Source organism: Priceomyces carsonii (assembly GCF_900007245.1).
Source record: "Priceomyces carsonii strain CBS4050 genome assembly, scaffold: Debaryomyces_carsonii_scaffold_5, whole genome shotgun sequence".
In the NCBI taxonomy this organism is placed as follows: Eukaryota; Fungi; Ascomycota; class Pichiomycetes; order Serinales; family Debaryomycetaceae; genus Priceomyces; species Priceomyces carsonii.
The window spans coordinates 872,380-884,314 of NW_026946678.1; the positions used below are offsets into that span (position 1 = coordinate 872,380).

Below are 11,935 nucleotides of genomic sequence, written 5' to 3' on the forward strand. Positions count from 1 at the left end.
ATATATTGCTGTATAAATAAAAGAAAATACTTAGTGCACAAAAATCCGAATAATACACGTCTAATATGCTGCAAATCGAGTTAAATAAATAAAACCTCCAGAATTGCTTAATGAAAGCCACTAGGCCATGTTTCGTCCAAATGTTCTGGACCAAGCATTTTTCTGGCCTCTTCTACTATACTTGCATCCTTTTCGAGAACACCGTTTAAATTCTGCTTCACTGTCCAATAATTTTGAATTGCATCTTGCAACTCTTGAATAGTGGATACTCCGAGGACAAGGGAGCAATCTCTCTTCCACTCGAGCTCTTTTCCATGATTTTTGTCCTCGAAAAGCCAGTTTCTATAAGCAAATCGTGTAGATAAATCCGCAAGTTCCAAACCGGAATATTCACTCTTCAAGTGAGAAGCAACTTTTTGAACAGCAGCCTTTAGTGCAGCAGGAGCAGGATGAAAATCATGGGTCTTCTGAGATCTAAGTAACGACATGCTCAAGATTGATCCGTTCAACATCTTTTTGACACCGATATCGAAGAATTTTTGATATTCGTCAAACAAAATTGTATTTTGGAGACACCCGTTGGCGTATGATAATACAGCATCCAATGGCCCAATTGTATTATCCTTAGATGCTCCTAGAGCTATCTTATACAAAAAATTCACTGGATAACCGGAGATACCAATATTTTTGACTACATTTTCGTCCTTCAAGAGTTTTAATTCTCTCAAAGCTTCAAAAATCTCCTCATCTTTGACAAACTCTATATCGTGACAGTACACCAAGTCAAGATACAGTGTATTTAATTTTTCAATGGAATTCATAACAGATTTCCTGATGCCTTCTCTCGAGTACCTGAACCCATCAGGATGCCGTCCTACCTTGGTGCAGAGGAAATATGACTCTCTATTCCATTTATCTTTAAGAGCATTCAATGCTTTTCCAAAAATCTCCTCTGACAGGCCGTAGTAGGGAGATGTATCGAGAGCTATAATTCCATTTTCAAATGCCTTATCAATCATTTCTGTAATCGGCATTTTGAAGGGATCGTCAGTATATATGGTGTTGAGGACTGCTCCACCAAAAATTAAGGGAGGCAAGTCTTCAATTTTGCTCTCACCTCCTTTCTTTGGGGGTACAATAGGCAAGGAATTATCCATTACTAGTTGCCTTAAAGTGGGCCGTGGATTTGTGTTGAAGAAATTTGAAGATTATCATTAATCATCGCTAAACGGTTTCGCTAGCCATGTACAGTACTATTCAAAAAGATATCTATGCTAATTATACTATCATATAAATTTACATAACTAAAGCATTCCTAAAACAAATCATTTCCCTCTATAATATAGTTGCCCGGTACCAATCCCATCATGCCAACGCTCTCAGAACAATTGCCAGCCAATTCACAGACAAACCAGTTGTCTTCTTGTTTATGTATGACGTACATATTCCAACCTTTTTTGAAACTTAATTCGCCACGATGCTGTGCCTTGTAGGTATATCTTGCAGTGGCCTTAATAAGATATGGCTTTCTGCTTATGGGTGACATTTGATTTAGAATGGAATGGATGTTTTTGTAGGACTTTGTCGGGCTCATCAGTAGTGATTTTCTTCTCGGCTTCTCCTTACGAATCACTGTCTGAAGCAGATCTTCATTGATACTGTTAAAGTCATCTACGCGCACAGGATCAAGCATTGACTTTGGTCTAGCTCTAGATGCAGAAGAGCGCATATTGACTTTTGAAGGGGTCAGAGTGGGAGTTCTCAAGTTTATGGACTCGTAACGAGTTGCAACCTCGTTACGATCGTCCACATAATCTGACTTGGATATGAAAGGTGATCTGTGGTTATCATCATGAAGCTCTTTTTCTATTCTAACAGATTTTCTATACTTATTAATGTCACCATTTCCACCGGATTTTAAATCATCGAGGGCCCGTGCAATGTAATCCATAGAAAAGTCCTTCTCTATAGGTATTTCTTTCTTTCTTTCGGTAAATTGTTTATCATCTCTATTCATTGGAGACACGGGAAGCTCCTTTGATTTCATGTTTATCTTTTCCTGCAAGATCTTTCTTTCATGAGCACTCCTCCTTGGAGAAGACCAAGTCCGCTCTCCACCGCTTGAGCCAGATGAGTAATTAGACGAAGAGTAGGCAGTTGGGTTCGAGTAATTTGATGAACCATTGCTATTGCTGAATTTATGTGTTTCAGCATTCATGTTATTCTCTTTCAAAGAGAATATATCGTTTTGATTATCTTCAGGACTTGAACTGTAAAGTGAATTGGATTTACCAATCGCAACACCAGTAGACTCTGGAGCCAAACTATCAGTAGGAGGCTTTCTTGCTGGAGAAGTTTTGCTAGGGGAAGAAGGCGGCGGTAGGCTCACAGCTGGCAATTCCTTAGCTAAAATATTTCTGTTCGGGGTATTTTTGGTAGGACTGTTTGAGTAATTGCTTCTATTATCAATTTCCTGGGTCGCAGATGAATAGGTCGAGTAGGATCTTGTTAGTAAGGCTTCAATTGCTGGATTTTCAAATTCAGCGATAGTGTATTCGGGAGTATCGCTTACATCCTCATATCCGTTCATAAAATCAATAAAGTGGAGCTCCTTGTATATCTTATTTCCAGTCCCATAAGTATCTCCATAAGACTGAAGGTCTGACGAGGGCTGTATTTGAGCAAATGAAGATCTTGCCAAGTCGGCAGCATGGTCATTGTCAACACATAATGTGGCAACATTGTTACAAAAATTGAAGCAATTGATTTTGCAGAGATTGATTTTCTCTATCTCTAATTTATAGAAGTCCTTTAATGATATCGACCAATCTCTGATGTATATATCTCTCAACTCGTTGTATTTGTCCACGTCGATCTTGTAGTTTTGTTCACTTGCAGACACCGCCTGTTCCAATTTATTCAATTTGGACTGATTTCTTTCCAACTCCTTACCCCAAGTGGTTTGTACTATTAATCTTAAGGACTTAATTTGAGCGCAGTCTTCCTGGTATTTTCTCTTGCTATTTGATAACAGGTTACTAGCACTATTCAACCTTGAAACAATTTTGGACATATGTTTATCGATTTTACTTGATCTCTTCTTATAAGTATCTCGAAACTTCAAAAGCTTTTCGTAGTTGATCTGACTCACTGCGTTGAGAAATTTGTGATTATACTTCACCATTTGATCATTTTCGTAAGAGAATTTGTCCAAGGAGGCTTTCAAAGATCCTGTCTCATTGGATCCCAAAACTAGTCTTTTATTGAGCTTTTCAAGTTTCTTACTATATTCCTTCTCAATACTAATTCTACTATCATAATATTCAAGTAGTTCCTCTAATATAGTCAAAGAGTCCCTTGTTTTGCTCTGAATTGCACTATATCCAGCACTTTGATGACCCCAAAAGTTGCTAACGAAGCTCGTATTATCACTTCCAGCCTGCCCTGTTTTCATCATGATGCCAAATTTTGATGTAGCTTACTTCAATTAAATTAGTATGACAGCTTATATGTTTGCCGGATTTCATAGCCGATGACCTATATATCTTTGACATTTTATAATTTCCTTTCCAATCCATACTGTACTGTTTACCTAAACTCCTTAATAGGAAATGGTTCCATTGACTATATACAGGGAATTATATCAACCTAAGCAAAGTATATCGCGATGAGCGTATTCCAGGCTTATTAAGTGGGACCTTGACTCTGTGGACACAGCTATTAAGAATACCCCAGATTAATTTGAGGCGTCCTGATTCATCATATGATAATGCTTTCCGTGTATAAATTAAATCTGAGTGAGTGACATTTCTTGATGGAAGTGCTGAATACATCTCCGCCTAGTCCCCATGTAATTTCAATGGCTTATTTTCCTAGGATTGCTTGGGGTATTGCATTATCATCTTTTAAGACTATGTTCATTTTGATTCATTCAATAAAACCTGTATGTGGCTCGGATGTTGTACTGCCATAACTTGACTCAAAGACTACATAGAATCATATCTCGTGATATTTTATTCCCAAAATTTCGATCCGAGCTTCGGGTCACCCATAATTAAGGATCTAAAAATCGGCTATTATCCGATAATCAGTTCTTAGTATCCTGTATATAGAATCATGAACGCATCACTTCAAGTGCTAGTACGACACAAGGAGAATATATATAGAGTTGCTAGATCAAAAAAATTTAGAGGTGGTAGTAGTTACATTAGCAAGTGGGTTCAAACCAATTTAAAATTAAACAAAGCTTCTATGCATTGAAAGTTACCCAATACTACTATGAATTGGGAAGATTTAAAGAAAAATAAGGTCTTCAGAATATTTTATGAAATATGGAGGTTTCTTGTTAAGCAATGGTTTTTTGTATTCTTAGGTGTCTTCATTGGACTTGCATATCGCTTTCCACAGTTTGCTAAACAGGGAGGAATGATAAAAGCAGAGTATAGTATTGAATATGGTGCTGTAGCAGTGATATTCTTGATTAGTGGTCTTTCAATGCCTTCCAAAGAGCTATTTGCGAATATTTTACACTGGAGAGCACATTTCACAGTCCTTTCTATGTCATTTCTCATCACGAGTTCCATAATATATGGAATTGTATGCGGAATCAAAGCTTCAAAGAACACGAACATAAACGACTGGGCATTGGTTGGTATGATAGTTACTTTTTGCTGTCCCACCACAGTGTCATCTAATGTCGTTATGACGAAACAGGCAGACGGAAATGACGTTTTGACATTATGCGAGGTCTTTTTAGGGAATGTTTTAGGTGCTTTCATTACTCCGGCCTTAGTACAGATGTATGCGAGGGGAGAATGGGAGTTCGGAAACCCTACTCATCAGGCGGATGGAGACGGTAACGTTAAAGATTTGTACCGACAGGTGATGAAGCAACTTGGTTTATCTGTTTTTGTCCCCTTGTTTGTTGGTCAGGTGGCTCAAAATGTATTTCCCAAATTTGTTAAGAAATTTGTATCAATGTTCAAACTTGGGAAAATCGGTTCCTTCATGTTGTTATTGATTATGTATCAATCATTTTCAACAGCATTTGCTCAAAATGCTTTCGAGGACGTTTCTCATGCCACTATTATATTTATTGTGTTTTTCAATATTGGCATTTATTTATTTTTTACAGTTCTTTGCTATGCATACTCCAGGCCAATTTTCATTAAAAGAGCATTTGAAATACCTCCTGATGAGAACTCTACAATGTTATACAAGTTCGGATATAATAATTTGAGGAGTTTTTATTACAACAAAAGAGATACAGTTGCGGTCATGCTCTGTGGACCTGCCAAAACAGCAGCTTTGGGAGTTTCTTTAATTTCTTCTCAATACGGATCAAACAATCCAAAGCTAGGTATCCTTTTGGTACCTCTTGTTTTATTTCAGGCTGAACAGGTGGTCACAGCTCAGGTTTTAGTCGTTTTTATGAAGAAATGGGTACATCTGGATGATCCCAAATCTGATGAAGAAGCACCTGATGAAGCTAGTGCTGGATCAAATAATGCAGATAACGAAGAATACGATAATGACTACGATGACGATGGATTTGCACCAGCACATTCAGATGAGGATGAAAGTCTGACCACTGCTGGACTGATTACTGCTGGCATCCGCAAAGCAGAAAATATTTTCCGTCTGATCTCGTCTTCGTCGGAACCCACTAAAACTCAACCTGATTAGATTTTATAGAAGACTAAGTTAATACATACCATTATCACATATTGCTCATGCACACGCTGTATATAATAATTTGCCGGCTACAAAAATTAAGCAAGATGCCGTCCTAATAATGGACTTCATTCCATGATTATTTTGAATAATGAACCGTTGGTGTCGGTCGTTCCTTTGTGAAAACCCCTTGCCTCGTGTAGAAGTTCCTACATGATTGGTGAAGATGAATAATTGAATTAGCTGCAAAATGTTTGGCCATACTTAGTTATTGCCTTCTGATTACCTAATTGTTTGTGAGTTTTCCGATATCAACGAGAAGATTGCCATTGATAAGGAATAATATCTAGCAGCTGAATCCTTGATAGGAATGGAAACAAATAACCACCATCGTGTTCCACATCCAACTGTCTCCTGAGTATTGATGGGATTTGCCGGCGATAAAGGTGCACAAGAATCTGATTTATACATTTCCAGTACACTATCATTTCCGACCTTTCCATGCATATTCTTCTGCATTTTCAATAGCAAACCTCTCATCTGTAAATTAATGCACCCCATCCTCAAAATGAGAAAGCTTAGTTAATAGATGCACCTTTTACAGTTTTGCTAACTATTGCTGCAAAAACTGGTGGGATGCAACAATCGACCTTTTAGTCAGTAATATATATTAGGAGCTATAATACAATAAATTCACAAGCCAGTTATCAAGCGTAGCATGGACCAGATTTGGCAAGCCATACCATGAGGTGAGGAGAGGGTTTATTTTAGATACTATAGATTCTTCAAACAAGACTGACTACATTCTTCAAAAACGTTGTGCGGCGCACTATAAATCTATACTAATTTTATTTTTGTGCTCATATAGATTTCGTTAACAGTACTCTCAGTATCTCCATATACAACTCCACTTTCCCCACTGATTTATGGAAGGTGCATACTATCACCCCGCCTCTTTTTATAAAAAAAATTGTTAGAATGCCCAATTCTCACTCATGTCAAGCTAAAGAAGGTGTGCTCATTAGTACCACGTACTTGGTTTCATTGATGAAGTTTAAATCATATAAACTCAAGCAAGCTTGAGTCAATGGAATTTCCATTTCATTAGATTTACAACCTTGGTGTTAAGAGAGATATCCCTTTTCTCACGGCGTGTTTTGCATTTTCCCGATACTTTTTGCGATGCTGGATGCTATATTTAAAGGTGCCAGCTTCTCTCGAATAATTCTCATCGACGGCTCAATTCATAAAGCATAAATGATTTTAGTAACCCTTATTTGCTTGATTCGTTTGATTTCTGCCTTTGAAAATGGCTTGGGAAAGAAGCCGCAAATGGGATGGAATTCATGGAACAAATTTGGATGTGATATCAACGAAACGGTTATTTTGGGCACTGCCCAGAAGATGAAGGAGCTTGGCCTTTTAGACTATGGATACGAGTATATTGTTATGGACGATTGTTACGCATTGAAAGAGCGAGATCCAACCACACATAAACTTTTAGCAGACCCAGGAAAATTTCCAAATGGTATACGTAACCTTTCTAACCAAATTCACCGTCTTGGCTTTAAGTTTGGTATGTATTCTTCAGCTGGAAGATACACATGCGCTGGATACCCTGGATCGTTGCACTATGAGCAAATAGACGCTGAAACTTTCGCTCATGACTGGGAGATTGACTACTTAAAGTATGATAATTGCTTCAATGAAGGCAATAGTGGAACGCCTCAAATTAGCTATCAGAGATACGATGTCATGTCTAAGGCTCTCATCAACACAGGAAGGCCAATATTCTATTCTTTGTGTCAATGGGGCGAGGATCAGGTTTGGGACTGGGGTTCCACCCTTGCAAATTCATGGCGTATCAGTGGAGACATTTATGACAATTTCGATCGCTACGACGATAGGTGCCCATGCGAAACGTATAATTGTCCAGCTATGCAAGGGCAAATGTGTTCGATGACTAATATCTTAGAGAAGGCTATACCATTGGGCCAAAGAGCCAGCAAATTTCTGGGATGGAATGATTTAGACAGCTTGGAAGTTGGAAATGGTGGCATGTCCACCGACGAGTACAAAGCTCATTTTACTTTGTGGGCAATTCTCAAAAGTCCTTTGGTCTTAGGTAATGATGTGGCTCATATGAGCAAGGAGGACTTAGCTATTGTTACAAATAGAGCTATAATTGCAATCAATCAAGACGATTCTGTTCCGGCATCTCGTGTTTGGAAGAAGACAGTTGATGGGGGATTTCTTCACTTGTTTACAAATACAATGGGAGATGGGTCTTTTGTAGTTACCTTATTCAACAGTGGTGATACGGTGAATAATACCGTTTTACTCTTCAGTGATATTTTTGTTGATGATAGAACGAATGCTGCTAAGTCTTATAACTTCACTGAATTGTGGTCAAATGAAACTATAACGGCGACGGAGATGCTCACCACCTCCATACAATCGCACTCGGTCAAAATTTGGTGGTTAGACTGTCCTACGAAATATTTTGACGGTGGAACCTCGATGTACCCTCTACATGATGAGCTATAATCGCAAGATAACTGTCCTTCTTTCGTTGCAGCACTCCAACAGGGCCGTTAAAGTGTGCCTTAAACTTCGCAATCATTGTCTTGAGAAAAAGCATAGATGGAATCTGAAGACACAAGGGTTCGAGACGTTGAGTTGCTAGACTCTGCAATTTATCTTTTAATGTATATTTACACCACCAATAAGAGCTATATAATTATACTATATAAGGCTAAGCGACGTACTGATAATCCACAATACTAATTAGTTATGTGCTTCAGAGCGCAAACTCGAATATAATTGAAATTTAGCACATGTAGACTCAGGGTCGTTGGCCCTTTTGGAAATGTATTAAGGCAGTAGCAGCATCCACTAAGAGTTGAGCCTGAGATAAATATTTCGTTAAAGTGGACAATCTACTTCAACATACGGCGGTTAATAGACTACAATTTGGCAAAGTGAAAGCTATTTCATTAGAGCTAAAACCTTGGTTAACTATTAACAAAAGTAAGTAATTTAAAATGCAACATTCTAGCTGAACAAGTAAAGAATCTTTTCTTTAGTCGTCTTTGGAATCTCCTTTTTCTCCTTGTCGGGGTTGGTTGGGTCTTTTCCATGTTGATCTTCGACAGCGTTATGTGTGTCGCCCAAGTAATAATTGGTCTGCATGAAACTCAAGAAAATATTGATGAATTCCAACGCAATTGGAGGAGCAAAGAAGTACGGAGCAACATATGCCATTGCCTTGATTGTGCCTTGCCTAACCTCACTGTTGAAGGGTAACGCTCTCACGGAGCTCATATCAGTATAATAAGCATAAACTTCCTCATCTGTGTACGTTTTTGGAATAAATTCTCTCATGTAGTTTGGTATTTTTGAAGACCAGATAGGTGCAGAGATAGCATATCCTATTGCACTACCAACTGTAGACCAAAGAAGTAACAATGCCATGACCAACGACATGTCTTGGTGAGGAACAGATGCCTGGGAAGAGATGACAGTACCAACAGAATTGTATGCGGAACCGACACCCATCAACACCTGACACATGACGAAAGATCCAGTGTCCGCCATAGTTCCTTGTGCTCTGAGGGGAATGCAGTAAGCGATGAGTCTAAAGAATATACCCATGGTATTCAACCACTTGTAACGATGAGCAATTCTGAAATGTATGCCGGCAACAACACCAAAGAAACATAAAGATACAGTCAAAGTATTATTGAAGTAAGTCCAATTTTTGTCGGACCAGTCTTTCGCAACATACAAGATAGTAGATAAGTATTGTGATCTAATTCCATCTGCCAACAAATAGATAATATTGATGAGAACAGCCGTAATGAAGGTCTTGTTGAAGACAATTCTTCTTGGCATGGAGGGAAATGGAGCCCAAAATATCTCATAGGCAGCATAGATGATCAACAATACAGGTCCAACGACAAGCATAGCGATCATACTTGGGTTCTTCCAGCCATTCTCAGCATAGTCGTACAAAGAGAACGGTAACAAAAATAAAGACCAGCCGAAACCCATGAGTACCAATCCGAAGGCATCTATTTCAATTGCAGACGTCCAGACTATTTGCCAGAAAGTCTTCTTGGGTTTCACAACTTTAGGTACGATTTTTTGAGCTTGACGCTCGAAGTAATATAAAACTCCAACAGCTGGAAGTACGACCACGGGCATAATGATAGCAAACATACCATAACCCCATCTCCAGTTGCGCTTCAAAATAGCTTCAACAATTAAACCCGAAAACCAGACGTTTATAATATAAGGAGAGGTCATAAGAGCATTAACAACACCTCTCCATTTCAAGACGGTCAAATCTGCAACAATGACGTCTCTTAAAAAGGAAATACCGTTAGAACCCACAGCTGTTAATACAGAACCGACCACATAGGCGCTTATAGTCGAAGACGAAGCAGCGACGATAGTACCCAATGTGTAAAAGGCTAAAGAGAGTGCAAAACAAAGTGGTCTAGAGGTGATATCGGAGAACTTGGCTTGGAAAGGCTGCACAACCGACCCAATGATCAGGCTTGCAATGTTGACAGTAGAAATCATCGAATGTCTGCTGAAACTAGAGGCAGCAGGGATAGCATAATTATAAGTGGTTGAGGCATCCAATGAGTAAACCCAAGCGATAACCAAAAGACACGTACAAAAAGAAACGATGACTAACCTACCGTTTTTAGCAGTGTACATCATGGTTCTGACATTTTCAATTCGTCTTACGCCTCTAGACTTTTCGAACTCAGTTGAAACCTGGGAATTGAGTACCTGTAGCTCATTTGAATCACCGTCAGACTCTTGAACTGCCTTCTCCGAAAGGGATGGAACTTTTTCACCCTCCTCGATGTCACTGTTATGAGAGATAGCGGGTTCTGCGACTTCGTTCGAAATCTGTTGATCCTTTTCCTCAGACATTTTACGATACAGCATCAAAAGTTGGAATCGAAGCAGCACAGGATCATCTTTATAGGCAACATTATTTGGAATACACATGTACAGTTATACGCATCACTAACCGATTTCGGACAATAGTTATGCACTTCGGAACTTGCAGGATAGAAGAATAATAGCCATTAAGCTTTGATCAAACCTCATTACGTGAAAAGCATAATTGTTGGCACGACAGGTGTATCTCTTAGCAATTATTTTCTTGTGATTCACGAGCAGGTACTACGCTTTTGATTGTTGGCATTTCCAAATAACATGGCCAAGGATCACAGGGCGCGCTAGTTGTGACTTTTGTAGTTGTGAGCTGCTCTACAGCTCAGCGGAATCCCCTGTACCACTTTTTTTGTCTGCATTCAGCAATGCGTGTTGCAATAAAAGCCGCATCATTATGCGCGAAGATTAAACTGATAATTTTGCCTTTTACCACATGCATTGATTTCCACTTTTGTATAAGCTTAATAAGATCTTTCTTATAAGCGAAATATATTGCGAAGGTAGGTTCAAAAGCAAATCACGAAGCAAAGATGATGGCTTGATAAAATGTAGTGCTGAAAACTGAGCTAAACCTTTCCATCATTTCCATCCTTTCCATCTCGTTAAAGTGAATGTATAAGGAAGTGTCAGAACTTTGAGCCACCGATTATTCAGTGACAGTTTCGCTATGCCAAGCTTTCACGCCTTAATATTAGCGACTATTATAATTGGATGCGGCTAAATTAAAAGGCTCCCAACATGCTCACGCCAATTGGTGTATGAAACAGACATATTCTAAGAGGAACAAACTTTAATAAGGATTCCAGCGAGTTAAAAAAACAAAGAGTATTTGCCTTGTATTAGACATATTTTGCGAGAGAATGGTTTCAATTGAAACCACTATGAATTTTTTTTTTTGACATTTCTAACGTTTCGAGCGCATTCCATTAGATGCCTTTGTTGATGCAAATGTAGACTCCAATTTTGATCTTGGCAATTTACTCATGCACGAAAATACCTCGTAAAGTTATTAGATCTGATTTATTGGTTAATCTATATTGACCTCATTCAAGGTGGAAGTTGCACACACGACAAGCGATTGGAAACTCAGTAATAAATATTGGCGCATTTCCGAATGCTGAATGAGGTCAAGTAAGCATTTTGACAATAATAATGATATCGAACACTCATAAAGGATAGACTCGAACAATCTTGGAATAAAAAGAAGGAATGATTCGTTCACTCTGATGGTGTGATGGACGGATATATTCAAAAGCTGGTTTCTGGGCCATTTTGGGAGGACCTT

General features: G+C 38.7%; 6 protein-coding genes across 6 annotated transcripts; 2 read left to right on the forward strand and 4 right to left on the reverse strand.

The window, feature by feature from the left end:
• Positions 1-107: 107 nt before the first annotated feature.
• On the reverse strand, positions 108-1,157 carry PRCAT00004784001 (D-arabinose 1-dehydrogenase (NAD(P)(+)); the record flags this gene model as incomplete). Its single annotated transcript, XM_062954805.1, has 1 exon — positions 108-1,157. The coding sequence occupies one exon, from the start codon at positions 1,155-1,157 to the stop codon at positions 108-110; it is 1,050 nt and encodes a 349-aa protein (XP_062811471.1).
• Positions 1,158-1,315: 158 nt separating this feature from the next.
• Positions 1,316-3,457, reverse strand: HOF1 (formin-binding protein; the record flags this gene model as incomplete). The annotated part of the gene is made up of 1 exon (XM_062954806.1): positions 1,316-3,457. The coding sequence occupies one exon, from the start codon at positions 3,455-3,457 to the stop codon at positions 1,316-1,318; it is 2,142 nt and encodes a 713-aa protein (XP_062811472.1).
• An 821-nt stretch (positions 3,458-4,278) lies between these two features.
• Positions 4,279-5,685, forward strand: RCH1 (Rch1p; the record flags this gene model as incomplete). Its single annotated transcript, XM_062954807.1, has 1 exon — positions 4,279-5,685. One exon carries the CDS (start codon positions 4,279-4,281, stop codon positions 5,683-5,685), a length of 1,407 nt encoding a protein of 468 aa, XP_062811473.1.
• Positions 5,686-5,955: 270 nt separating this feature from the next.
• PRCAT00004787001 (uncharacterized protein) lies at positions 5,956-6,234 on the reverse strand (the record flags this gene model as incomplete). Its single annotated transcript, XM_062954808.1, has 1 exon — positions 5,956-6,234. One exon carries the CDS (start codon positions 6,232-6,234, stop codon positions 5,956-5,958), a length of 279 nt encoding a protein of 92 aa, XP_062811474.1.
• A 696-nt stretch (positions 6,235-6,930) lies between these two features.
• Positions 6,931-8,220, forward strand: PRCAT00004788001 (glycoside hydrolase family 27 protein; the record flags this gene model as incomplete). Its single annotated transcript, XM_062954809.1, has 1 exon — positions 6,931-8,220. One exon carries the CDS (start codon positions 6,931-6,933, stop codon positions 8,218-8,220), a length of 1,290 nt encoding a protein of 429 aa, XP_062811475.1.
• Positions 8,221-8,727: 507 nt separating this feature from the next.
• On the reverse strand, positions 8,728-10,701 carry PRCAT00004789001 (uncharacterized protein; the record flags this gene model as incomplete). The annotated part of the gene is made up of 1 exon (XM_062954811.1): positions 8,728-10,701. The coding sequence occupies one exon, from the start codon at positions 10,699-10,701 to the stop codon at positions 8,728-8,730; it is 1,974 nt and encodes a 657-aa protein (XP_062811476.1).
• Between the last annotated feature and the right edge of the window lie 1,234 nt (positions 10,702-11,935).